The 27750-nt window shown below is 35.8% G+C and overlaps 1 protein-coding gene and 1 pseudogene across 6 annotated transcripts in view; both read right to left on the bottom strand.

The window, feature by feature from the left end:
- SGCG (sarcoglycan gamma) overlaps positions 1-27750 on the bottom strand; it is a 139312-nt gene that overhangs the window by 24880 nt on the left and 86682 nt on the right. For all 6 annotated transcript variants that reach the window (XM_008692139.2, XM_008692143.2, XM_008692140.2 and 3 more), the window contains 4 exons: positions 25241-25342; positions 20763-20850; positions 12677-12796; positions 3086-3158 (listed from right to left, as the gene is read on the bottom strand). In XM_008692139.2, coding sequence (XP_008690361.1) covers positions 3086-3158; positions 12677-12796; positions 20763-20850; positions 25241-25342 — 383 coding nt within the window. The remainder of the gene's footprint in view (positions 1-3085; positions 3159-12676; positions 12797-20762; positions 20851-25240; positions 25343-27750) is intronic.
- LOC103664385 lies at positions 16328-19631 on the bottom strand (annotated as a pseudogene).

Genomic DNA, 27750 nt, shown 5'->3' with positions numbered 1-27750 from the left:
TACCCTGTGATATTAACGTCTACTGATTTCCTTAAGTGTCAGTTCAAATGCTTCCTTCTCTGTGACATCATCTCAGATTACCCTGGGAAGACTTTATGCTTTTTCTCCTATGCCCTCACTCTATTTTGGACTTTCATCATAGCAAGGAATTATATTGTTCTAACTTGTTTGCATGTTTCCTTTCCCAACAGACTTTAAAACCATTAAGTGCAGGATCCACACATTTTATCACTGTAGAACTAGCAACTGTTTTGGTACACAAGCATGTTTAGTATATTTTTGTGAATTTTTAAAAAGGAATGAACTATATCATGTATGAATGAGAAGTAGTATGTCAGAATGAAGGCAGCATATCAGACTTCGTATTTTTCTTGTGAATGATTTTGCTATAAGAAATGTAAATCTAGTTTAAATACATGTTAATTTCCTTTCTTCTTGAGGAAAATAATAATTATCACCCTTGTATGACTACCATTTGAACAATAATCAAAATTAAAACTTGTGATATTTAAACATGTCTATTTCAGAGATATATTTATAAATGCCTAATGATCTCAACCCTACAAAATCCACTCCGCATTCATTGTTTTCAGGATATTCTAGAATTATTTTCACTTTACTCAGGCCAGGAATAGTAATGGTACTGGACTCAAAAATATAAAGTGCAAGACACTTTATGGTAAGAATTTACAGAAGAAAATGTGAATATCATATAATCATTTAGAGGAGTCTGGTCGTAAATCAAAGAATAAATCACTCAAGGGTCCACTTAGGTGGTGGAGAGAATACACCCAAATGAACATGGACTTTGGAGTCAGAGCTGAATTTGAATCATCCGTTGGCTACTTTTTATTATTTATTTATTTATTTAGGCTACTTTTAAAAATTTATTTATTTATTTATTTATTTATTTAATTTATTTATTTTTAAAGATTTTATTTATTTATGTGACAGACAGCCAGCAAGAGAGAGAACACAGCAGGGGAGTGGGAGAGGAAGAAGCAGGCTCCCAGAGGAGGAGCCCGATGTGTGACTCGATTCTGGAAAGCCGGGATCACGCCCTGAGCCGAAGGCAGACGCTTAATGACTGCGCTACCCAGGCGCCCCGACTTTTTTTTATAATAATAAAAAAATTATATATATTATATTATGTTGGGTTGCAGGGGATTTACCTGCATATATATATATTAATTATATATATTATTAATTATTATATATATATTGTATATTATTATTATATTATATTATAATTATATATTATATATATTATATTATGTTAGTCACCATACAGTAGGCTACTTTTTAATCTTTACTTAGAATAGGCCGCTATCTAAATCTCGGTTTTCGTCTTTTATACAATGGAAATAAAGTTGCTTATTTTTAAACACTGTCATTTTAGAGTTGATGATTAAATGAGAAAAATCATGGGACCATGTACAGATCCTGGCAGTTGAAGACATTAAGTGCTTGTCAGTTCATGCCTTCCATCTTCACCTCATTCCTCCAGGAATTTCTTGCAATTTCATTATTTTCTTAATCACTTTGCCTGTAACACCTGGGTTATGATCCTCCCCCGCTTAGTATCAGCTTTTAGAAAGCAGGAGGATACTCTCCTGCCATTTCTTTTTTAGCAAAAGCCTGCTGTATAACCAGCAGATTATGCCTTGGCAGGACAACACAAAATAACTGGTTTAATTTTGAGATCCATATATTTTAAAACAGTGAAGTAAATTACTGCAAAAAGGAGTCTGGCATCTCTACAGTTTATATTATTTTATAATTTCAGATTGGTTTTAATGGGATTATTTTTAAAGATATTGAATCATTTTTCTATCCTAGAAAAGTAAAATGTTGTTCTTCTCTAACTATAATAATTCCGTAATATTGATCTTAGGATCCTTTATCAAAATTAGTGAAATTCTTCTATAATAATTAGAGTCACAATTTATTTTCATGCTGCAAATGTTCTCTAAGAGGGTAAAATAAATTGAACCCTCATTTGCTTTTGATTAATATTTAATTAGATATTAAGGATAAGAGAAATGCTAATTTCCTAACTTTTATTTCATTTAGTGTGATTATTTACTTGGTATAATAATGATAATAAAAATGATTATTTGTACTCAACTTTCAGTTTACGAAATATTTTTAACCTAATAGCTAATTAAATCTTTCCCAGAATACACTGAGATATGCATTACTATCAACATTTTATAGATGAGAAAAATAGATTCAAAAGGTTAGTTTGCCCAAGGTCATAAGGCTTCTCTGGGAAAAGCTGGGACTCTTACTATACTTAATTTCCTCTATTATACATAATATATTAGGATGTTAATTGTTATGCATGTATTTCAAGTTCAAACACTGAATGTAATTTTAAGTGATACCTTAGACTTCAGGCACTTGTTTTAAAAAATAGTATTTGATTTTGTTATAAAATACAGATATAATATTGGAATAAACTGTTACAGCAATAAATTTCATTCAGTAGTACATGAATAAAGTGAAGTACACACAGGCACACAGAGACTCATAAAGAATACATTTACAATCTGGTACTAGGTGATTTTATATATTCTGACATTATGTAAAGATATAACAAAGGTTGTGGACATTATGCCAAGTGAAATGAGCCAGTCACAGAGTACAAATGCCTCGAGTTGTCAAATTTGTGGAGACAGAAAGTAGAATGGTGGTTTCCAGGGGTTGGTAGAGGTGAGAGGAGAACTGTTTACTGGCCACAGAGTATTAGTTTTGCAAAATGAAAAGAATTCTGGAGATGGAGGGTGGTGATGATTGTACAACAGTGGAAATGTACTTAATACTTCTGAACTGTATACTTAAAAGTGGTTAAGATGGCAAATTTTCTGTGTTGGGTGGATTAAACACAGGGAATCAGTGGGACTTTTTACTCCCTTTGGATTTTAGTAAGTGATGACTAGTTAATAAGTAGAACATGATGAGAATAAAGACAATTAATTAATGGAATTAATTACCACGATCTGGTAATGACTGCTAAAATATTATTCCAGCACATATCCGGGTATCTTCCATAAGAGAGTTTATGTTTGAACAAAATTCTTACCTCAGGTCCTGAAATGGGTCGGCTCTCACAAGGGGGGTCTCCACTGAATGTTCAAAAAGAGCACCTTCAGGCCCTAAACGAAGCCAAAGATGCATCACTTTACAAAAGTAAAACAAATGACATCAGACTAATTAAACACTTAGTCTATATATTAAAGCACAAGTAGATTTTGATCTTGTTGCTGATCTTGCTGCTTACAGATGTGGGAAAGAAAATGTAGTTGACGTATAGAAATTAATGTACAGGACTTTTTAACTGTTCCAGTGAGCTGAAATAATTCTAAGAGCGTCAGTGGCACTCTTTTAGAAGGTACTATAACTCTGTAACTGGTTTTTAAATGTATGACAATTACTTAACAGAGCCGTTTAGTGATATTATAGTGACATATGATCATTGTAATGCACATAAGTACAAGACAGACACAAAGCCTATAAACTGATACATATTATTGTTAAATAAGAGCAGCAATTTCTCTATCATTGGAATTGTCAATGTTCAAATTATATGAACTTACTTCTATTATTACTATTTGGCCTCAAAATAAATATTCCTCAGAATCTATTTGCATATATTAAAATAGATGCTTCATAAATGGCTTCATAAAATAATAAATCATTGCTTTTTAGTATAACTATATTTCCTTTATGTATGCATTCATATTTAATATTCCCAACTATGATTATATGAAAATATATAATTGGTGTAACAACTGTTTCTTGTAGAAAATAGACTATATTGTTTGGGGTCATATAATCTAAATTTTAGACAGGGAAAAAGTTCCATAATAAAATATCATTATATAAATAACACACTTAAATAACTATAATATGATCCTGTATAAATATTAATTGTATAAGGAAAGTATAATAATAAAAAAGCCATCTAATAATGTTAACTTTTTTTTGTCATCAGATGTTTTTATTATGAGATTCAAGTTACAAGTAAATAATTTCCAATATATTTTAAATATGGTTACTCTAAAGAAAAAGTAACCACATGTAATCAATAAAAATATAATCAATACTTTATGTACCACAGATATTTGATATCACCTTTCATTAACTGAAGATCTATGTAAATAAACCTCTGTAAGACAAAAAAAATTATATCCTTTTCTCTTTGAATGCATACATATGTAAGTCTAAAATTTAAACAAATACACTTTGTTTAAAATATTTTATCAATTTTTCATAGCAAAATATACACACATCGAAGTGAGTGAATATGTGAACATAGGGGTACATATATGTGTCCACACACATTTTAAAAATTTTATATAATTCTTTTTTTTTAAGTTTACTTGTTTAACCTTTATTTTCCTGTTCATTTCCTTATATGTATTTTTAATAATATTTATTTTGTTATAATAGTCACCATACAGTACATCTCCAGTTCTTGATGCAATGTTCCATGATTCATTACTTGCATATAACACCCAGTGCACTGTGCAATATGTGCCCTCCTTAACACCCATCACCGGCCTATCCCAATCCCCCATCCCCCTCCCCTCTGAAGCCCTCTGTTTGTTCCCAGAGTCTACAGTCTCTCATGGTTCATTCCCCCTTCTGTTTACCCCCCTTTCATTCTTCCCTTCCTTCTCCTACCAATCTTCCTATTTCTTATATTCCATAAATGAGTGAAACCATATGATAATTGTCTTTCTCTGCTTGACTTATTTCACTTAGCATAATCTCCTCCAGTCCCATCCATGTTGCAGCAAATGTTGAGAAATCGTTCTTTCTGATAGCTGAGTAATATTCCATTGTATATATGGACCACATCTTCTCAATCCAGTCATCTGTTGAAGGGCATCTTGGCTCCTTCCACGAGTTAGCTATTGTGGACAATACTGCTATTAACATTGGGGTGCATATGGCCCTTCTCTTCACTACCTCTGTATTTTTGGGGTAGATACCCAGTAGTACAATTGCTGGATCATAGGGTAGTTCAATTTTTAACTTTTTAAGGGACCTCCACACTGTTTTCCAGAGTGGCTGTACCAACTTGCATTCCTACCAACAATGTAGGAGGGATCCCCTTTCTCCACATCCTCTCCAACATTTGTTGTTTCTTGCCTTGTCAATTTTTGCCATTCTAACTGGCATAAGGTGGTATCTCACTGTGGTTTTGATTCGAATTTCCCTGATGGCTAATGATTTTGAACATTTTTTTCTTGTGTCTGTTAGCCATTTGTATGCCTTCACTGGAAAAGTGTCTATTCATATCTTCTGCCCATTTTTTGATTTGTTTATTTGTTTCTTGTGTATTGAGTTTGAGAAGTTCTTTGTAGATCTTGGATACCAGTCTTTTATCTGTAGGTCATTTGCAAATATCTTCTCCCATTCCGTGGGCTGCCTCTTAGTTTTTTTGACTGTTTCCTTGGCTGTGCAGAAGCTTTTTATCTTGAGGAAGTCCCACAAGTTCATTTTATCTTTTGTTTCTCTTGCCTTTGGAGATGTGTCATGAAAAAGGTTGCTGTAGCCAATGTCATAGAGGTTGTCAGTTCTTAATTTGGAATCATTATCTTCCCTCAATGATCATTGTTATCACCCAGTCCAGGTCACCAGGCAATAGATATTGCCTGAACTACAGTTGACATCCTCTTAACTGGTCTTACTGTTTCCTCTCTTTCCCCAAAGCAATCAATCCTCCCTTATAATGATCATATTGATCTTAAAATGTGGAGCAAATCAAAGAGCATCCTGTTTGAAATAATTCAATGATCTTCCATTGCATTTAAAACAAATCCTAAATCCTTATAATGGCCAACTAGTACATGCGTGAACTGGTTTCTCTGTATCTCCCCTTATACCAGGCTTGTTGCAGATTTAAATTCAATATGATTAAAAAAATAAAAATCATGAAATAAGAGACATAGATAAGCTCAAATAGAGCAGCTATCAAAATGAATGTAATGTTTTAAACTCCTCATTAAAAACCAAAGTCATTAGACTGTGTTAAAAAAAATAATCCCAGCCAAACCTCACTTTCAAGAGACATGTAAATCATTTACTATGAGGAGAATTTAGGTTGGAAGGGTAATTTAAAGAGGCCATCAAGGTCCTCTTCTATAAGTTTAAAGAAGTCAACCCCCAGGGAAGTGATGCTTAGGATTGTTGGAACCATATTGCAATTAAAAGGGGAATGTTGACAGTTAAGAGAAGCAAAGCTTCTGGAGCAAATATTACTGGACCACTGAATTAATCAAACTGGAGCTACCCTGCCTCCAGACTTCTCATGGAAGATAATATATATTCTTATCATTTAAGCCAGATTTAATTGGGTCTTTTGTTCCTTTCTGCATAAGATTGTTAACCAATGGGCCAGGTCATCAACTGTTCACAGAGCTTCATTACAAAGTGTTTGGAGATCTTGGGTATGTTCTTAAAGCATATGGTAATCTCTTACCATCTTCTAGATAATCTGTCAAGTGTCTTTTTAAGGGACCTGGACTTATTACCTTTGTTTATGTTCACTTTTTCAGCTGTTGAGATCTTACTCTCCAGATCCTCTTTTGTCAGTGGCTTTGTGAGTGACTCCAGCATTTCTACTCCATCACTTCTGACTTCATGTAAGCCTGCTTAGCTGCACAGGTGCAAAGAAGTTGAACTGGCTTATCATTAAATCTTGTTTTCCTCAAGGGAAATTGGATAACATTACAGGATATGTTTTTCTTAATAAATGTTGGGGAATGAACCCAGCCTAGCAAATCACTGCCAAGGAATTAAAGTATGTTTTCTGCCAGAAGTCCATTCTGGCAATGGTATAAATTTTTTTTTAAGATGAAATTTTGATGCTACTCCAGTAATATGTTCTATAATTGCAGCTAACAAAGGGGGCATGCTAACTCTGTTTACTTGGTGACCAATTCTATTTTTAGAGGGGAAAATGAGACTGCTTAAAGGCCTTGGTCAATTTCAAAGTGAGTTGGTGAAATTATTTAATTTCCTCTATAAATATGATTTAAAAACAATTCTTCAGTTTCCTAGCTAGTCTGATTAAAGTCTAAATGGAAGTTAAGACTTTTTAAAGAATTCTATTTTATTGAAATATATTTGACATTAACACAGTGTAAATGTAAGGTGTAGAACATGTTGATTTGATACGTTTATATATTATAATTGTCATTGTAGTGATAATTAGCATCTCTATCATGTTACAGAATGGTCCTTTCTTTTTGGTGAGTGCAATAATTAAGTTCTAGTATCTTGGCAGTTTTGATGACTATTATACAATGATGTTTTCTATATTCATTACACTGTGCATTAGCTCTTTAGAGCTTATTTACTACTTGTTGCAAATCTGTACCCTCAAATACATCTGTCCTATCCCCATGCCCATCCCCTGGTAACTACTGTTTTATTCTTTGTTTTTATGAGTTTGGCCTTTTTAGAGTCCACATATAAGTGATACCATACAGTATTTGTTTTTCTCTGACTTACCTCACTTAGCATAATGTGTTCAAGATCTATCCATTTTGTTGCAAATGGCGGGATAGCTTTCTTTCTCACGACTGAATTATATTCAATTGTATATACATACCACATTTTTGTCCATTCATCTATTGATGGGCACTTAAATTGTCTCCGTATCTTGTCTATTGTGAATAATGTTGCAATAAACATGGGAGTGTATATGGGGACAGGATGTAATATCTCTTTAATATCCTGTTTTTATTTCCTTTGGGTATATATCCAGAAATGGAATTGCCGGATAATATAATAGATCTATTTTTAATTTTTGAGGAACCTCAGTACTGTTTTCCACAGCGGTTGAGACAATTTACCTTCCCACCAACAGTGCACAACCTTTTCTCCACATCCTTACCAACACAGGTTATCTCTTATTTTCTTGATAAAAGCCATTCTAACAGATGTAAGGTGATATTGCATTATGGTTTTGATTTGCATTTCCCAGATGAGTAATGGTGTTGAACATTTTTTCATGTACCTTTTGGAAATTTGGATGTCTTCTTGGAAAAATGTCTATATAGTGCCTTTGCCCATTTTAAAATCTGGAGTTTTTTGGTTTATTTTTGAGTTGTATGAGGTTTTTGTTATTCTCACTGTTATTCACTTTTATGAGTTCTTTATATACTTTAGCTATTAACCCCTTACCTGATACATGGTTTGTAAAACTTTCCCCCACTTTGTAGGTTGGTTTTTCATTTTATTTGTTTATTTTACTGTGCAGAAGCCTTAAGTTTTACATAGCCCCTTTTGTTGGGTTTTGCTTTTGCTGTTTGTGCTTTTGGTGTCATGTCCAAAAAATCATTGCCAAGCCTAGTGTTGAGAATCTTCTCTATGTTTTTCTTCAAGGAGTTGTACAACATCAGCTCTTATGTTCATGTGTTGGATCCATTTTGAGTTAGTTTTTGTGAGCGGCGTAAGACAGATATCAAATTCACTGTTCTGCATCTATTTATCCAGCTTTCCCAACACCATCCTTTCCCTATTGGGTGTTCTTGGCTCCCTTTTTGAATATTAGTTGACTGTATACGTGGGGGTTTAGTTCTGGGGTCTCAATTCTGTTCTATTGGTCTATGTATTTATTTTGTATTTATTATGGTATGCCAGTACCATACTGTTTTTCTTACTACAGCTTTGTAGTACAGTTTGAAATCAGTGTGATACTTCCAGCTTTGTTTTTTCCCCTCAAGATTGCTTTGGCTATTAGGGATCTTCTATGGTTCAGAACTGTTTTTTTATATTTCTGTGAAGAATGTCATTGGTATATTGGCAAGGATTGAGTTGAATCTATAGATGGCTTAGAGTAGTATGGACATTTTCACATTATTGATTCTTTTGATCCGTGAATATGGGATGACTTTCCATTTGTTTGTGCCTTCTTCAATTTCTTTCAACAAAGTCTGGTAGCTTTCATTGTATAGATCTTTTAGTCCCTTGGCTAAATTTATTCATTTTTTAAATTATTTTTGATGCTATTGTGAACAGGATAGTTTTATTTCTTTTTCAGATGTTTCGTTATCAGTGTATAGAGGTTCAACTGATTGTTGCATGTTGATTTTATATCTTGCAACTTTACTGAAATTGCTGATTAGCTCTAGCAGTTTTTTGGTTGAATCTTTAAGGGATTTTCTACATACAAGTCATATCATCTGCAAATGTAATCTGCTTAAGAATTAAAGAGGTTTCATTTTATCCTTTGAGTACTTAAGACAAAGATAATGACAAGAAAACATTTATTTATGCAAGAGTCAAGATTAGGACTTAGCACAAGTCAAGAATTTGGAGTTCACCACCTTAAAAAAAAGAGCTGCTTGATCCCTCCTCTTACATCTCATGCTTAGGGCAGTTATGTAAGTAACCAGGAAGGAGAAAAGTGAAGCAAAGCATTTAATTTTCTTTCCCAGTCCCCAGAGTGAAACTGGCTGTATCTCTCTTATCAAGTCTTCTATCCTTGGCTCTCAACTGCTGCTGCTTCTGCTCCAAGAAACTCCAAAGGCTACTTGGAGTCAATCCATTTAAATCAAGACCAAACTTTTATAGTAAGTAGTGGAAAAAAGCTTTAATGGAAATTTATCTTTAAAAATTTAAGTTTATAAAAATATTCTTATTGTATTTTATATTTAGCAAAACTTAGTTATAATTATAGCAACTATGAAATCATATAAAATGAACAAAGAATAAATCAAGTTTTGTTTTTTAGTGCAATTTTTCCAACAGCTGGAATGTGTGATGGCTGTATTAATTTTCTGTGTCACAAATTATGACAAACTTAAATGCTTAAAACAGTAACCACTTGTTAGCTCGTAGTTCTCTAGGTCAGAAATCCTACTCAGTGGGCTTAGCTGGATTTTATGCTCAGGGTACCACAAGGCCAAAATCAAAGTGTCAGCCATGCGGGGCTCTTTTCTGGAGTGTCTGGGTAAGAATCTGGTTCCAAACATTGTCAGATTATTGGCAGAATACGGTTCCCTGTGGTTTTAGGGGTGAGGCACGATTTTCTTGCTGTCAGTCTAGTGCCTAAGATTCTAGAAGCCATCACATTTCTTGTCCTCCATCTTCATATAGCAACAGAGAAAAAATCGTTTTTGCACTTCAAATTTCTCTGATTTCCCTTTGTACTACCAGCCAGAGAATACCCTCTGCTTATAAAGCCCATGTGATTAGAGTAGATCGTTGAGAATGAATCCTCAGATGGACAGACTCCTTTTGCCACAGAAATAACATAATCATGGAAGCGATATCTCACCATATTCACAGATTCCTTCCATGCTCAGAGGTAAGGGAACTTTATAATGGCAGAGGTCATTGGGGATCATTCTTAGAATCCTGCCTACCACAGTGGCACAATATGAAATCGTACGTGATTTTTAACATATGCAGTAAAACCACCGTAACAGTCAAATCCATGGCACTGGCAATCTTCCCAAAGGTGAATATTTTAATCTTGGGATAGCAAAATTGTTGGTCTTTGAAGTACCTTTCAAGTCATCCTCTTTGTTCATTTTCACTTCTTTCAGTCGCTGGCAAGTCTGATTCTCCAGGTCCCTAGCACTCATCTGAGAACTTATAAGAAATGCAGATTCTCATGTCCCATTCCAGACCTACTGAATCAGAAACTCTAGGGATAAGCCCTCCAGATGATTCTGATACATACATGCAGGTAATAAATAATACAGTTGCTTATCAACTTTTCTCACCTGTTCCACTAAAATTAGCATCAAGGTCTGGAAGGAGCCTTAGGCAATGAAAAGTTTCACTGAAGGAATGCCCTGTGTAGGATGGCTTGGGTTTGTAGCAATCTGTCCTGTTTCTTAGACTTTCCCCTACAGATTTCATTGCCCTGCAGTGCAATAACACTTTATCAAGACCTCTGCTGTCCTCTGCATATACTAATCCACTTAATTCAGTAACACTAGTACAGTAGACCTCATCAATCCACTTTTAAAAGTGGGGAAGCAGCCAAAAGAGATGAAGTTGCTGTGGTCATGTTGGCTAGTAATTGTTGAGATAGGAATAGAGTCTAGATCTAGAAAGCCAATAAGCTTTGTGTGATGCAATAGATTTCTGATGACCAAAACTGCTGGGCCAGCTAGCCATTTTTTTTTAAGAAAATGATCAATTTCCTTTAAATAGATTCTTAGTGTCCTTTATTTTAGTAAGAAAATAACAGATCCTACTGCCTTAGTTATGTTGCAACACAGGTAATGATTCTTATATTTTGTTTTGTTAGGAATTATATATCACATAAAACTTTTTATGAAGATTGAGTCTTTTTTTTAATTTAAATTCAATTAGCCAAGGTATAGTACATCATTAGTTTTTGATATAATGTTCAATGATTTATTAGTCCAGCATAACATACTTCTTAAGCCAGATAACATACTTCTTAAGCCAGTTTTTATTTATGAGTATTGGTAATACCGTGTGAAAGAATAAAGTTGCCATTGGTTTTCAGAATAGTACAGAAAAGTACTGGGATCAATTTAACAGGTATCTGCTTTCTAATGTTTTATAATCTTGACAGAAGCTTAGCAAGTACATTTCAAACATGTTCTGGACATTTTTTTTTTCACAAAACTTCTTTTCAGTCCTAAAAGTGATTTCTATCAGATCCCCATCCAGTCTTTATTTCCAAGAGAAATAAGTTTTTATAGAGATAGAGGGACTCCAAGTGCCTCATTCAATAAGAATAAAAGACACTTGGAAGAAGATTCTCTTGCAAAAGGCATTTGGGAAAGAGATACTAGAGGAATTTATGATAAGTTACACCAATTGGAAAGAGATAAAGGGTTACAATATGGTGGAAGAAAAGAGTGAGCAAAGATCTGTGAGGAGGATTTCATTCTTCTAGGAGAGTATCAAGAATTTTTTAAAAAATGCCATGAAGAAGAGTCAACAAATTCAAACTGCTTTTTCTTACCTGCCTGAAAAATTCCAGAGTAAACTTGCCAAAAGAAAAGCATGCTTTTGTAGAAGTGTATTCTATGGAATATTGTTACTACAAGAGTAACTACATATAAATGGATAAAGAAAATGTGATATTTATATAAGCAAAGGAATATTAGCCATAAAAAGAAGGAAATCTTGCCATTTGCAACTATGGATAGACTATGAGGGCATTATGCTAAGTGGAATAAGCCAGAGAAAGACAAATACTGTGTGATCTCACTTACATGTGGAATATAAAAAAGAAGTCAAACTCACAGATACAGAGAACAGATTGGTGGTTGCCAGAGGCAGAGGGTGGAGCTGGGCAAAGTGGGTAAAGGGGGTCAAAAGGTACAAACTTCTAGTTATAAAATAAGTCCTGGGGATGTCATGTACAACATGGTGACTATAGTTAATAATGCTGTATTGCATATTTGTAAGTTCCTAAAAGAATAGATCTTGAAACTAATATAACACTGTATGTTAACTACACCGCAATTAAAATAAAAAAAAATAAAAGTTCTCCTCACAAGAAAAAAAAATCTGTAACTATGTGTGGTGATTGATGTTAACTAGATTTACTGTGGTGATCATTTCACAATAGATACAGATATCAAATCATTATGTTGTATACCTGAAACGAATGTAATATTATATGTTCATTATATCTCAATTAAAAAAAGTTATCACATACCAGTTACTCGAAGTTTATCAGTACCAACCACAACTTCCTTTTCATCGACAGTAAACAGTGGCTTGCCATCCTTGGAGTTGATCTGAAACTGTTGACTCTGGACCTCTACCATTTTGGGACCTGAACAATTCATTAAAACAGTTTATTATGAAGGGTTTACTATATGTAGTTTCAAAATCTCTATTTTTACATGTCATGTCACCCAGCAACACCAAATTGCTAAATATATAAAATCTGTTACCAATAGTTCTTTCTAATTCTGTGATTAAACTTTTTAAGTTCTAAGCCTAAATCTGTATTAAAATTGTGTCAAATATGTGCTAATCTACAAAGCATAATGTATAAAGATGCTGAATCTCTATGTTGTACACCTGAAACGAATGCAACACTGTGTGTCAACTATACTCAAATAAAAAAATTAAAAAAACAGAACCAAAAAAATGCGTCAATCTAGATCAAGTATACGAATGGATAAGTCATCTAAAAGTTAATTTTTTCAAGTTTACAACTTGCCCAAAATAACATATTTCTTCTACTCAGATTATTTAAATTTGTAATTTTTCAAGTATTAGCCAACTAAGGATTTTATATTCTGGAAACACGAGATTTGTGAAAGACCATTTTATGAATGGCTCACTTCAATGGCCAAAGTCAACCGAGAAGATGAATCATACTCAGATTCCCTCCTCTGCCCTTATCCTCAGGAGAGGTCCTCACCTCTTACCCCTGGAGAAAACAGATATCATCAAGGAAGAACATCTTCAAGCTTCTGTCCTTTCCCTTCCCTATGGCATTTTTGTCTCTTTCACACCTTCCTTCTTTGTATTTCAGTGACAGAGACATCACTTTCCCCTCCAAGTTTCATCTTATCAGATGAGTTTTAGACTCAATGCCTGCCAACTCATTATTTGCTCAGCAAAGTTTTAGTGGGTGCTCCCATGTGCTGGGCACTGGGGATACTGTGCCCTCAAGAGCAAAAGTGACCTTGTTCAATTTCCCTTGCCCACTTTCAGGTGTACACCATTTTGTTTCCTAATTCATCTTTGTGCTTCCAATCTTTCTAACCCTGGCAGCATAATGGATTAATCTCTCCAGAACTCAGCTCTCTGCTTTCCCTCAAGAACTACACATGTTCCCTAACTCTTTTGTATGCTAGTTTTATAGTCTTACTTGGGAGAGTAGTTTATTGAGAAAATGCATATCGTAGAGTCTTTGTGTGTGTTTCCTTATATCACTCCCAGTTCTCATTAGAGTTGATGGATACCTAACCAGAAATTAAATAGAAGTTCTTCAGTGAATACATTAACCAGTTTTGGGTATGGTTACCAACATATTCTTAGTTTATTTCATTAACTGTTATTGCAAAAGCCTTCAGTGATTCTTCATTTAAATACATCTCTCTCTGTGTGTGTATGTGTGTGAGAGGCCATTATAAAATGGAACTCATTTTTCCTCTATTTTTCCTCTATGTCTTAATCTTCTTTCCCTTAAGGAAGCTGTACTTTATTTTTGGATAGTTGCCTATATTTCTGCTCTTCTGCACTTTCACCCAGACTCAGTCACTAAGGGACTCAGCATCACCATTCACCTCTTCTGCGTCACTGCTATATTTTACATAGTCATCATATCAATGCTGCTTTGCAATACATGACAAATATGAAGTTATGGCTGTTTAAAATTGACAAGGAGAAAAAAACCTGGAATAATTTATCCAGTCAGACTTCACTGTTGAGCTTACTGGAGATTCATGTAACAGTTCTAGGAGGCTTTATTAAGTAAAAGGGGTTCAACTACATGACTGACATTTTTTCTGTAACCACTGGTTCCTATATGGTGATGAAACAGTCAATGACTTTAGGAACATAATTTTCATGAGTAGCAAAGACATATAAACCCTTACTCAAGGCAAAGAAAAGGCAAAAATATGACTCTTGATCTCAGGGTCATGAGTTTGAGCACCACATCAGGTGTAGAGATTACTTAAATAAATAAATAAATAAATAAATAAATAAATAAATAAACGAACAAACAAACAAACATTAGAAAAAAGAAAATGCAAAAAAGTGAGTCTGTACCATTCAGCACAAACTTATGGCATGTTTTTTTATGTTCAAGGTTCTGTGCTAAGAATTGAGGATAGATAAACAAGTGGGATGTAGCTCACAACTTATAGGAGTTCCTAGTCCACTGAAGAAAAAAGCATATGAACTTAGTTCCAGGACAATTTGGGAAGTGCTGTGATACAAGGAAGGCAGCGTTCAATGAGAACCGTAACAGGAATCCCTGGTCTATCCTTGGGGGTCAGGAATGGTATCCTGGGAAATGATGTCTGAGCTGAACTTGTAGAAAGAGTTTCTGTTTCTCTGATGAAGGGAGAATGAGGCACACCAGGCAGAGGGAAATATTTGAGCAAAGGCACAGAGGTGAATAAAATTCCATCCTTGCTTTATTAAAAACAAAGAGATATTGAACGTTAAATTTAAACTTGTTTCCACTTCAGAAAACACTATTCTCCAAGTGATGACAAGCCCATAATCACAGGGATAATCCTCTCTTTAACTGATTTTCTAAGTAGTCTTTTAAATTTTATTAATATTCTACTAGTTTTTATTGACGTAGCTGAACAGTGATTAGAGTTAAGCAAATAATCCTCTTTTGCAGCAGAGTTCTTTAAGAAATAAAATTCATGTTCTGCCTTGGTGATAAAAGTAACTATTTGGTAAAGTAAAGTTTTCAATGAAAGACTTTGGTACAAAGAAGGAGGTGAAAAATGAAGGAAATAAATAAAGGAAGTTTTTGTTTCTGACCAGTTATGTTGGTGGGTTTTTGCAAGTGAAAATACAACCAAGTTTTTCCTGACATACAGAGTCTTTGATAGCTTTAATTGGATGTGTGACTTCTTCCTCAACCTTTCTACCTCAGGCTCATCCCCCACCCTCTTCCCACGCACACCCGGCAAGGAGCCAGTCTCTGCATTTCAGGTTTCTCCTTCATTTCTTTTGCTTATAAATGAGTAAACACATGTATTTTTTTTATATCCCATTCTTACTTCCATGAAGGGTGGCATACAATAGATAATCTTCTGCACTTTACTTCTATTGCTTACCAATACATCCTGGAAGTTACTCCATATCAATTCTTAGATAACTTCCTCCTCCTTTTTTACAGATGCACGGTCCTCTGTCACGTGGATGTACTGTGGTTATCCAGCCATTCGTCCAGACATATGGATATGTAAGTGGTTTCCAATGCTTTGTTATTAGAAATATTGCCACAAAGAATAAACTTTACACATGTATTTTGTTTGGTTGGGGTGGTATCTTCAGGGTAGATCCCTAGAAGTGGGATTACTGGGTCAACAAGAGTGTATATATGTACCTTCGTGAGATTTTGACACGTCTCTGACTATATCTTTTTGTATAGCTCTGACGCAGTAATGTTGCAGGCATCCTTCACCCCTCCGCACATCCTCCCAAATAAACATTGTATTTTCCTTCAAAAAGTTCCTTAAAAATTTTTTTTACTATAAAGTTTTCAAAATGTAGTACTTTGGGACTTTAAAACATAAATATTTTTTGATTTAGTATTTTTCAGAGAAATTATATAAATTTAACATTATCCCCAGGATGGGAAACTTGCTTGGGAAGGAATTCATTCATATCTCTTCTTTTTCAAACGTGCATCTTGTAGCGTCAGCTTTTCTCTGAGGGAACACCTATTTTTTGGACTGGGCACTTTGGCTATAATGGCTTGTCATAAAAGTCTTCTCCTTTGTCTTTTTTCTTTTCTCTTCTGTGGAACTAGAAAGTGGGTTCATTTGGGTTTTCTTCCTAACATACTGTTCCCTGTCTGTCTTTCCAGCCACTGCAGTTGCTAATCTTGTCTGCTTTACAGACTTGGGCTCTTACGAAAACTTCAATGTCCTGAAGTGGAAGTCACTTGTCTCTGGGACCAATGGTGGTATTTCAGTATATTTCATTTTTGAGTTTCCTGGGGCAGCACTGTATTTTTTCCTCAGCTGGAGGAAAATCCAAGTGGATTTTCTGGAAGTCTTTCTGGGTTAGAATCTGCCTAGTTCTGAGGGCAGCATTTTTGGCTTTCTGCTCCTCTGTGAGCATGTTGGGCAGATTCTTGGCAAGTTCCTGCTGTTCTTCAGGAAATAGTGCATGTTAACCCATTCACCATAAGCATCCTCCTCTCCCCAAGACTGGTACTTTCCCACCCATCTTTGTTATTCTCTTCCTGTTTCTCAATTCTAGAATGTCTGTTCCAGAAATGCAACCTAGTATTGAATTCTCCATATTCTCACACTCTTGCCTTTTTTTTTTTTTAAGATTTATTTATTTTAGAGGAGAGAGAGAGCATGAGAGTGGAAGAGAAAGAGGGAGAAGGAGACAATCTCACACAGACTCCTTGCTGAGTGCAGAGCCCAATGTGGGACTCAGTTTCACAACTCTGAGACCATGACCTGAGCCAAAATCAAAAGTTGGACACTCAACCGACTGTGCCAACCCAGGCACCCCTTTGCACTCTTGCTTCTCTCAAGACCTTTGTAGGCTAACCCCAGAATTTCTTCTGCAACATCTGAGGATATAGTGCTCAGAGAGCTGAATCAAATTCTAAGAGATGTCATCACAGTCTTCTCTTTGTGTGTTTTACACTGGGCCAGATCTTGGAGGGGTCTCGGCCAGAGGACATCGAGCTGCTATCTCTAATAGCATTGCTTACTACTGTCATGACTTCCCTAGACTTTTTGTCAGTTACAAAATTGTTGGCCTCAGTTTTGAGCAATGATGATATGCTTGTGTGGCAAACAGAAGACTCTTGGTTACTTCTCTTTGAAGGGGTTGCAGAAACCTCTGCACCAAAGGGTCAAAGTTAAAGAGAAAAAGTCCCATGAATTCCACCAATCTGGAGATAAGGTCCCTAAGGATCACCCTCATTTCAAACGTCTTCTAAGAACATGCTGTGTGCTTTAGTAATTTATTTGCTAAACCTGGGGGATCATTAATCAAGTGAATGGCTGAAAAGTCCAACACCTCAGTTATTGTTCTGCTTTTGTCTTGTGAGTCCACTCTTACATTCACAGCCTATTGCAACCTTGTGTTCGAAGCTTCTCTTCCCTGAGGCACACTGCACCAGAGGGTCCTTCATCTTCAGATTCTGAGTCACTGCCCCCCTTCTCCTGTTTCCCTAGGAAGGATTTCAAAGCAGCAATGTCTTGGTGACTTCAGAGAAAGATGCAGCTGGGATAACGCTGGTATTTTTGGCCTCATTTCTAATGTTTCTTCCCCTGAGTTCAATCATTACATCCAAAGATAGCTTGGCTACAGGTGCACCACTGTCCCGTAATAGAGCATGCATGAAATTCAGCAATACTATATTCACTTTATTCTTCTGTTTTTCATTTTATTCTTTATATTAGTCATGTTCTGAGTATATAAAGTCTCTTGCAGAGGTTTATCATGGCAATGCAGAAGTTCCAAGAGCCCTAACAAACTTGATGGATTGATGAGATTCTTATTTCTCCGCTTTGCTATTCAAAGACCTGGATCTAAGACAGTGTGATTGTACCATTGGGTGTCTTTCAGCACCCAGGAAAATGACCTTGATGTCTGGGTGGCAGTGACCAAGTGGTGCCATAAACGTTATCAGCTTTCCCACTGGGTTTATTTGGTTGATTTTTGAAAAGCTCCACTTGGATTGGTAGGGACTAGAAAGCTATAGAGATCCCTCAAGGTAGAGGCCAGGGCTCCTCCTCAAATTCTGTACCTACTGCTAGTTTCCGGAAAGCTGGTGCTTCGCAGGATGCACTGGCTGCAGCCTGGCTACGTTCTCAGAAAACCCAACTGCCAAACCCAACCTTCCCATCAGAGCGCAGCTTGCAAACTTCCTGGCGTGTCTTATTAAGTTAACCAGAATTCATTTCTGTTATTTGAAATCAAAAGAAAATTAACTGTGGTAACCAGAGCTGCACTTCTAATTAGGAAGATTCCATTACGGTTGCTATGGATTGGTATCTTTCAGTTCAAGGATTTGAAATGCTAGCTATTATTGCTTGCTTGTCAACATTTGATTTCTTTTGGGATTTAAGACTTTTGGTTTTGACTGTATTGGTTGCCATTTCCCCCCTCCCCCAGTGGTTTAGTAATAAATTGTTTATTTTAATTAAGTGGGATTAATTTGGCTTGTTCACATAAATTACATTTTAATATCATGTTGTCTAAATTTAGTGTCTTCCAGGAAATATGAGGCTGGAATGACTGTGACTGTGGGAAATCATTTTCTTGAAAACAACCTTGTTGAGCTGAGTCATATTCCCTGGTTCAAGGTCCTTAATATAACAGAGGTTTTCTAACCAAAGTTTATTAAGAAATCACTAGTTTTAACACTATACCAAGCATGAAACACCAAGGTTAAAACTAGAGATTTAAGGTTAACAGTTTAAACTAATGAAATTCTAATGGGAAAGTTTTTTGTTTTTATCTTTTTCTTTTTTTTTTAAGTACATTTGTTGGTGACAAAAATGGTAACAGTATTTGCAGGAACTAGGGTGGTTACTGGTGTGCCATAATTTATGGAAATCTGATTGGAGAGAGGGAGTGCTATACTCCTGGCTGAGGGAATTAAGTCCCGGGGTTTGCTTTTTCTACTAACGACTAATTCCTGCTAACTGCTAATTTCTACTACCCCCTGATTTGGCTTTTTCTGCTATATGGCTGCGTGTTCTTGAGCACTTTCTGGTGCTTCAGTTTTTTCACTCATGCAATTGGAGAGAGATTTATATTATGTCTAACTCTCTTGTACGATATATGAAAATCCACATTCAACAAAGAATTAGATGAGGAGGTATTTATATTAAATCATTTTTATAAGACTATAAAGGCAATCTTTTACTTTTGGAGCTCCTAAGAGAGACATACATAGTATTTATATGTTATTACTTACTTGACATCATCTAGAAAGTAGCACATAGGCACCCAATAAATGTCAAACACATGACAAAGATGAGCAAAAATCTCTCAAACACTTAAAAGCTACAGTCAAAGAATTTTATGAAATGATGGTAAAAAATAAATCATAATACTACATAATTTATCAAGAAAATATGATTTGATTTAGACAAGTTTCAAGAACATGTATGCTGGATAAACTCAGATTTGTCTCTATACCCACTGAAAATTTCACTGGATTTAGTGATCAAACAAACATCTAAGCAAAAGAGAAATATGATCCATTATTTAGAATAAGTTATAAAGATTAAAGAACATAAAATATGGAACTCCCGTATTAGCATGATAAAGAGAAACATCAGGCTAATTATATGGCTGTAGTTCCCAATGTAACATCATTCTGTTTTGTAAAAACAGCCATTAAAAAAGAGACACTGAAAATTACCAGTTTGTGTTGGCTGGATACTATTCTTCTGTCTTCCCATAACCCAAAGGGCCACCCAATTTCTTAGATTTGGCACATCTATAGACTGCTGATAGCGTAGAGAATGTATATATATTCCTTTCACTAGGTGGTTTGCTCTTTTGTCATTTCTTCCATCTATGTTCTTTCTTTCTGATCCTTTTTATTCCATGTGATCTCACTCTTGGGTGAGCTCACTCTCTGGTTTTAGCTGGTTGGATGGGTGGACAAGCAGACTCCTTGCTGCACATGGAGCCTGACACAGGGCTCGATCACATGACTCTGAGATCATGACCCAAGCTGAAATCAAGAGTTGGATGCTTAACCCACTGAGTCACCAAGAGCCCCTCTGTTCTTTTGAGGCCAGCTATTTTGGTTCCTTTCCTTTGGTCTCAGATTCTTTTGCATTCTGCAATAATCATTATGTTTCTTTTACCACCTTGAGTGGTCCTCTATTTCTTAGAATCAAAATAACTTTAATTAAAATACTTCAGACTGTCTCCCCTGTGATGCCAATTATTCTCTGTGGTCAACACAGCATGATATTTAGAAAATTCATGCTTTAATTGTTCATAAATAACTTTGAATACTTTAAAAGAGGAAAATGCATCCGTTCACTACAGCTCTCCATGGACCACACACATGCCAAATACTGTGAAGTTGGACTCACCCACTTTTAATCTGCCCGTGACCTCTCCTTCAGAGTTACGTGCATTGACAGTCACATTCTGAGTTGACTGCAGAAGCAGAGATGAGTCCTAAAAGGTGTTTACAAAAGTTGACAAGTACATATTATTTAAAATGATTCATCTTTATATTCACATATAAATTTAAGATTTATAAGAGATAATTTCTCCATTGTCACAGATCCTATGGCCCTATACAGTATTTTCAAATCCTGGATTATATTATGTTGAAAGAATAAATAAATGTACTTCCCCCTCAAGGTTTAAAACAACACACATTTATTATATCATAGTTTTGTGGGTCAGGAGTCCAAGCAGAACGTACCAGTGGTTTCCTGTTCAGCATCTCAGGGGAACTGCAGGGCTGAAGATTCAGTCCAGGCTCAGGATCTTCTTCTAAGCTCATGTGGTTGGTGGCAAAATTCATTTCCTTACTGTCCTAAGTTTTTTTTCCCATAAATTATAATACTCTTATGGGTTTCTGCTGCTTGTATGCACTGGCCACTATGTACCAAATTCATTCTCAAGGTGAAGATCTAAAATCATCAAGTTTTAATCAGTGTTTTTTCTATCCCAAGGAATTAAAATTTCATTTCTTATTATTTATGTCCAAGACATGATATAGTTTTGGAAGATAAATCAGAGAATAGTTAGTTCATCTACAGTAAATACCACGTCATTTATTTTCAAACTGTAAAGTCTTTTCACAATTTCAAAAGAGCTTTTAAAATTTGTCAGATGCCTGCGTTTTTTGAATTTTTTGTTGAAAGATAAAATGGTGTAATGTGCACATAAGTGCCTTTTTAGGTATCACAGCTCTTGGGTGGTTTTGTTTTAGAGATCATTTTTTTTTAAATAAACAATTTTCTTCAAAAAGTATGCAACAATTTGGCAGTTGGATTCAGATGGGTTTATGTTCCATTCAGAGGGAATCAAATATCTTCCAAAGTTGCAGCGAATAATGTGATTTTTAAGAAGGGAAGAAGTTTCAGGAGTGCTTTGTAACTTGGGCATGTTCGAAATTCTCCAAATTGCTTTGGGGAACGGATCTATCAGCAACTCATGATTTATCCAATGATGTGACCTTAATCCTTATTTTTGCACTGTTCAAAAATAACTAGTGTAGTAAGAGTTAACAGTTTACCCATTTCTTTCCTCTAGCCTCAGTGTGCAGGGTGGTGAAGGGGGGGCACCTCTTACAATCTCTGGAGTCTCTCAGGGGTAGAAGCCCCTTCCTCCCTGGTACTCTACCCTGTGAACTTCAGGTTAGCTGCTTCTCCTTGGACTCCCAACCGTATCTTCTTAACTTGGGGAGAACGCCTGGCTTTGGACTGGTCCCCTCCCTCACGGTGGCCTTACAAACTCTCTCGAGGCAGTAAACTCGGGCAGTCCTAGGGCTCATCTCTTTTGTTCCTTCTCTCAGAGATAACTATCCTGACTGCCACTGTCCAATATTTGAAAACCACCCTACTCCATTTTGCTTCTATCACAAAATAGCAGTGACTGGGTAGCTTATAAACAATAAAAACTTCTTTCTCACAGTTCTAGAGACTGGAAGTCCAAGATCATGGTGCCGGCAGATGTGGTGTCCCATGAGACTCACTTTCTGCTTCACAGAAGGTGCCTTCCAGCTCACATGGTGGAAGAGAGGTGAGGGAGCTCTCTCTGCCACTCTGGTAAGGGCGCTAATCCCATCATGAGGGCTCTGTCCTCATGATCTCATCTCCCCAAAGCCCCACCTCCTAGTACCATCACCTTAGGGGTTAGATTTTAACTTGTGACTTCCAGACCACAGCAAAAACCATTGTTTCGTATACTTTCTCAAGTTTTTCAGTTGTTTAATAAAAGCGGGTAAGTCTGTTCCCTATTATTTCTGTCTTGTATTACCTGTTTTGATTTTATAATTTCTTGTTCTTTTAATAAAAGCTACTCAAAACTAGCTTTATCTCTGTGAGATTCTTAGGCGTGCTTTTCCAGCCAGTTTCAGAATGATTATTTTTACTTAGTTGGAATTAATTCTCTTTTTTGTAGAGTTTAGTTGGTATCCGTTTTTTAGACGGAGTTTTCCTTATGTGGTTTCAAGTTTCAGTCTCAAGCTCCCCGTGTGATGCATTTTAACTTCTGGACTCATGCAGCCTGTCTAAAGGCTTTACTATTATTTTCATTCAGACCGCCATCTTTCTCAGTCTTTTATGGTGGCTCAAGGCTTGTGTCCTCAGTGACATTTGAGTCTTGGTCTGGCATCTTTATGGATTCCATCCCACAGATATATAGCTTTATTCAAGCCTGGGCAGTAGGTGCAACTCTTTTCTGCCTTTCATTGCTGTCTCATGCAGTAGGTCGGGCTGGAGTCCCAAGCAGTCCCATCAGGTGACATTTTGGTCTCTGTTCCTCTGTGGGCTTTGGTGGTAAGCTGCCTCTGCTGCTCTCTGTGATTGTAAACTTCAAAGACAATCATTTCAAGTAAAGCTTTACCACTGTGTGTTTCGGCCTCATTTCATCTTTGACTATTTCTATATGTTTCTAAAACAACCTTTTTGTTTTATCGAATATCGAATTGCTATGTGTTTAGGTCAATGGGCAGGGTGGATGGTTTTAAATCATGAGCTCCAAGCACGATCTTGACAGGACTTCATGCATTAATTGTGAAGAGTAATCACATGTTAGAAGCCAGAGTACCATGTTGAACTGTATTTATAACAAAGACATTCTCTCACCTCAGCAATATAGATAAATGAATATGTGTCAAATTTTACAAATTCATTTCTGTAGTTTTATGGAAAATTACTTCCTAGACTCATTTTTGAAAAGGAAATGTAACTAATATATTAGTGCATACAGCAAATACAAAACATAATTTTGTTCAGTTAATCCTATTATTGGAAAGCCATATTAGTTACCATATACTATCTCTGTGATCACATAATATTATTCCAAATGTTTCTGTAATTATATGTATCAATTGACATATTGCATCAACACCTTGTTCTAAGACTTTAATACACGATTATCTAAAATAATTTCCACAATTTTGCTGTTTTTTTAAAGTATACTGGAGATGAAAAAAATCTGTTAAGTATAACTAAAAGTATTATTAAATCCAGAATATTAAATTTGCTATGAACCAATCATCTGGTTTCAATCACCAGGCTATTCTACCAGTCTTATATCTTCAAAAATATGATAAGGGATCAGCCAACATAACTGTGGGGGGAAAATGGCTAAGTTCTAATATTTAAATTCTTTGCTCACATCTGACCTCCCCTTTTACAAAAGCGTGGATTCATTCCCATATGTCACGTTTCCATATGACAGGGATATTTTACACACTGAAATGCCATCACGATCAATGTAAGTGTATTATCTGAAGAAGCTCATAAAATTGGGCTTATGCATGCATCAGCCTGTCACATTCCAGGTCATTTGCCTGCTCCCATTGTCAAGTGAGACATTATCAGAAGTACTACAGTAGTGCCTAAGAGCTACTTATGTGCTTTGCACTTTCTAGACTCTCTCCTTGGCAGTCCATATTTGGTAGTAGAGCTTGGTGACTGTTCTGATGTCCATGTAGGGGTGCGGTTCACCTCTAAGACCACATGTGTTCTCAGTGGTTGGACTTTTGCATCCTTTCCAATTGCCCTAGAGTAGCTGGAAGAGTCTCTGTATGTAAGAGATATTGACATATCCTTTCATACCTAGAAATATGACAGGAAAATGAAAAGTGCCCTCTTCATACAATTGGTAAGTTATAGCTGGCTGAAGTTTAACATTTTGTTGGGATAATGCCACCTAATCAGTAATTTAGCAAAATGTTTTTTACTACAAAGTCCAGAGCATCATTTAAAGCAAAATAGAACATATTACAAAAACTGACTGTATTTTATGCTTGGCTCTACTTGTTATAAATTCCATGGAAGTAAATGAAGATAATATTGAAGCAGATTTATTTATAAAGGCACACAATTATTTAATGGGGATGTCTAATCTATTTATGGAGAATCCTACTGGACCATAATCTGTAGTTAGCATAATTAGTACAGAACACACTACTACGAAACTAATTTCTTTCTAAGCTTTTCAGATAAATTTAAATGCCTCAAAAAAGTGTATTTAAATTACCTGCACTAAAAGAAGTTTAGATTATTTTCGATAAAGATTTTAATTACCAAACCTTTTTTATTATGGCCTAAATTACCGAGGCCACCAAATTCAGATCTGAAGCACATGAAAATGGAATCTTTTCCATTGGATAATGGAAAAGCTCTATTCAAGGTGTCTGTTCTGATATTACATGTCAGAAATATATTTAACAACCTTCTAGCCAAGCTTTTTATAAAGTATAACATCAATGTGTGTACATGTATACATTCTAAAAACCTCTTCTGAAATATGTTCAATTTCTGTGCTTAACAATTATTTATCATAAAACACAAAATAATTAAATGTTTCATCATTTTCTTACCACTCTGGAGTGTATTTCCTTGGCATACAATGGGAATAAGAATTCCGATTCTCCTTCTAGGCGAAGACCATCTTTTGTAACACGCAAGTGACCCATTCCTGTCTGGTAAAAAGGTGAGACAATAGAGATTTTGTTATTGCTTTCTTTTTCCTTTCTTTTAGTATCAGCTAAGATTACAGATGCATTTTCATAAATTTTCTATTGGAACTTTTCTGTATTTCTCTTAAATACTCTAAAAATTTAGTTGTTTTTATTCAATTATCAGTATTTCATTAACTCTTGTTAACACAAAGGACTATTTAGGAAATACAAATAAGATTTAAAGATTCAATTTATAAACTGGGGATGTACTGTATGGTGACTAATTTATAATAAACCCCCAAGAGCCTACCATGATGTAAAAGTTTGTTACCATTACTATTTAAAAACATTTTAAAAAATTAAGATGCAATAAAACAGACTATTTTGAGGTGTACAGTTCTATGAGTTTTAACAATGGTCCACAGGGTATAGAACGGTTCCATCACCCCCACTCCCACTGTGCCTTAAAAGCTTCAAGTGTATCCGGCAAGTTTACAATATAGCAAATGTTCATTGGCCATTTCTTAAGGGAAAAGCAATATAGGAGGATGTGGAGCTCTATTCAAGAGGTCTGTTCTCAAAGAATTTTCAGTCATGAAGAATGACCACAAAGGATAGAAGACTTAATTCTGGAGATTACTAGTGACCATCATGCTGTTAAATCTTGTAGACATTTTAAAACTTCATTCCCTTAAAATTTCTCAGCAGCATTCAGCACCAGACCTCTTTCTTGTTGGAGCACTATTCTCACTTGGTTTCCAGGATACCACACTCTCCTAGCTTTTCTCCTTGGCCTCCATATACATTCATCCTCCTCTACTCAGCCTTTGACTGCTGGCCTCCTCAAGCTCAGTCAGGCCCTTTTCTGTGATCCCTCCCTGGCCATGCCCTTGGCTTCCATTACCATCTCAGTGTGGAAATTCTCACCTGTTTTTATTTGGAGTTTACATTCTCTCTTCTGAGCTCCAGACCCATATATTGATTGTCTATCTCTACTTCCCTTTTGAGTATCTTGGGAGCACCTAAATACAACAAATTGAATTCTGATCTTTCCTCTCTTCCCCCAGGATAGAGGTAGATTTAAGAAAGGGAGAGCAGAATGGTCAGGAAAAGGAAACAGAAACATTAAGGACAATTTTATACAGTGACAGGTGATTTCCAGGACAGAGATATGCTACTCTGAAGTGATGCCATAGACTTCTCTTTCAAAGAACTCCACTGGTTGATAAGCCCCACTAACAAGAACTAGATTCAATCTAGAATTACTCTGCTTGATTATCTGTCTGTGAACCACCATTATGGTCCTCTCCCTAAACTTGGGTGTGGGAGCAGTGGAGTCTGCACTGTGCTTAGTGGAAGTCCCTCAGTGCTGCTGGGCTTAGGTCAACCCCCACTACAGACAGGGAAGCTCTCCTGAGTCTCTCAGACACGTGTGATTCAGTGTGTAGCTTGGTTTAAAGAAAGGAATCAAAATCTAAAAGGTTGACAGCTACTGTTCTACAGTTTCTCACAAAATCTAACCATGCAATTGTAAGGCACAGTTTATGACATTAAGCCAACATTAGCAATATTATGAACTCCATCATGTATGGGTAATAAACCAATTTTTAGCAAACAATTCCATCAGGAATTTTTTGTCCTAAAGTTTATCAAAGTGAAGTTTCAAGATTGTATATTCTTTTTTTTTTTTAAAGATTTTATTTATTTATTTGACAGAGATAGAGACAGCCAGTGAGAGAGGGAACACAAGCAGGGGGAGTGGGAGAGGAAGAAGCAGGCTCATAGCAGAGGAGCCTGATGTGGGGCTCGATCCCATAACGCCGGGATCACGCCCTGAGCCGAAGGCAGACGCTCAACCGCTGTGCCACCCAGGCGCCCCCAAGATTGTATATTCTAATCTGAAAATCTGTTGCTAAATTTCTGTGTTTAATTAAACAAATGCCAGGAGTTCTTCTGGACTCTATTTTGCTATATTGGGGAAGAAAACACCAATAAAAAGTAATGCTAACTCTAGCCTCTGAAGTAGCTAATTTACATAATCGGATTGCAAAAGCTAATTGTTCCTTGTCATGTGTCATTTCCTCCTCTGGCTATTCTTCTGTCTCCTTACTTGAAAAATAAGAAAATTGACGTGAGGTGACCCAAGCCTCCTCTCACTTGTAATATTCTATAGTTTTAATAAAATAAATTACAAACCTCTGCAAACCACCAATCACTCCTCAGTGCCTGAAAACAAAAGAATATACCTATTTGTCTAGTTTCTCTCTCTCTCTTTCTCTCTCTCTTTTTGTTTTAGTCAGGTATGTTGAGGTATAATTCACAAATAATAAAATTTACCTTTTTCAGTGAACATTTTTGCAAGTTTTCACAAAGTACAAAACACCAACACAGTGAAGGTAGAGAAAAGTTCTAGAGACCATAAAACATGC

The sequence above is a fragment of the Ursus maritimus genome, unplaced genomic scaffold (genome assembly GCF_017311325.1).
Source record: "Ursus maritimus isolate PB19 unplaced genomic scaffold, ASM1731132v1 scaffold_10, whole genome shotgun sequence".
In the NCBI taxonomy this organism is placed as follows: domain Eukaryota; kingdom Metazoa; phylum Chordata; class Mammalia; order Carnivora; family Ursidae; genus Ursus; species Ursus maritimus.
This window is presented reverse-complemented; position numbering and strand designations above follow the sequence as displayed.